The 894-nt window shown below is 32.8% G+C and overlaps 1 protein-coding gene across 3 annotated transcripts in view; it reads left to right on the plus strand.

The window, feature by feature from the left end:
* The window catches only part of LOC118738635 (transcriptional repressor p66-alpha), a 396,748-nt gene extending 396,235 nt beyond the window's left edge, over nt 1-513 (plus strand). For all 3 annotated transcript variants that reach the window (XM_036469540.1, XM_036469543.1, XM_036469542.1), the window contains one exon: nt 203-513. In XM_036469540.1, the coding sequence (XP_036325433.1) occupies nt 203-372 (170 nt within the window). In that variant the 3' untranslated portion in view covers nt 373-513. The remainder of the gene's footprint in view (nt 1-202) is intronic.
* The last annotated feature ends 381 nt before the right edge of the window (nt 514-894 follow it).

An 894-nucleotide genomic window follows, 5' to 3' on the forward strand; every position in this document is an offset into this window, starting at 1 on the left:
TTCATATTCGTATCGAATACAATTTTCGAGTAATTTAATCTTTCGAAAAGAATTACATAATAACTCCCCTGATCTACTATGGTAGTACATTTATACATTGAACACGAATGATGAATTATGAATTATGTATTTGGAAAACTAACTTAAATTATTAGTTTATAACTGGCCATCCTAAAAATGTTAACGATTTCTTTCATTCTAGCTTTCACAAACAAGAAAAATTCCTCCTCCGCGTCTTCAAAGAATCAGACATCCAATTTGGCCGAGATACAACGGGCTGCCGAACTGCAAAGGCAATACTTAATGGAAATGATGCCGCAACCACAGGCGCCGGGATCAAGTACTAATCGTCAAAATAATTGGAAAACATAAGCATCCTTTAGATTGCATAATATGTTTGAGTAGTCTGACTTTAGATAATGTTTTAAAATCATTATATATTCAAGGAAAGCATTAATGTTCCGTAATATAGAAAGTAATAATATTAATAAACTAACGAGGGTATGTGTATAATTGCGTCTAACAATAGTATAGTCGAAACTGGTTTTAATTTCCTTCCTAATATTGTCCATGAAGATTAATCCACATCTGCATGCGCAGCAACCCAATTTCTCTTTATTGTTTTGTGTACGACTATAAAACAAACTTATTATGACTGGTCTGTCAATTGGATGTTTTCTCGTAATTAATGTTGGTTGACTAGGGATCTCCAATTGCTTTGCATATGTACAAATCATTTTGTTTCAAAATTGCGAACTACGACATCTGGAAAAGCATGACATTATTAAGTGTCAATAAATCGACGAATTTATCACTCTGATAGCACATTAGGGACGCTAGGTCGTAGATTACGGATCTGTATACTGTTTTTATAAGCTTTTATTTAACTTTTTC

Source organism: Rhagoletis pomonella, unplaced genomic scaffold (assembly GCF_013731165.1).
Source record: "Rhagoletis pomonella isolate Grant_MI unplaced genomic scaffold, Rhpom_1.0 Rhpom_scaffold_00005, whole genome shotgun sequence".
Classification (NCBI taxonomy): Eukaryota; Metazoa; Arthropoda; class Insecta; order Diptera; family Tephritidae; genus Rhagoletis; species Rhagoletis pomonella.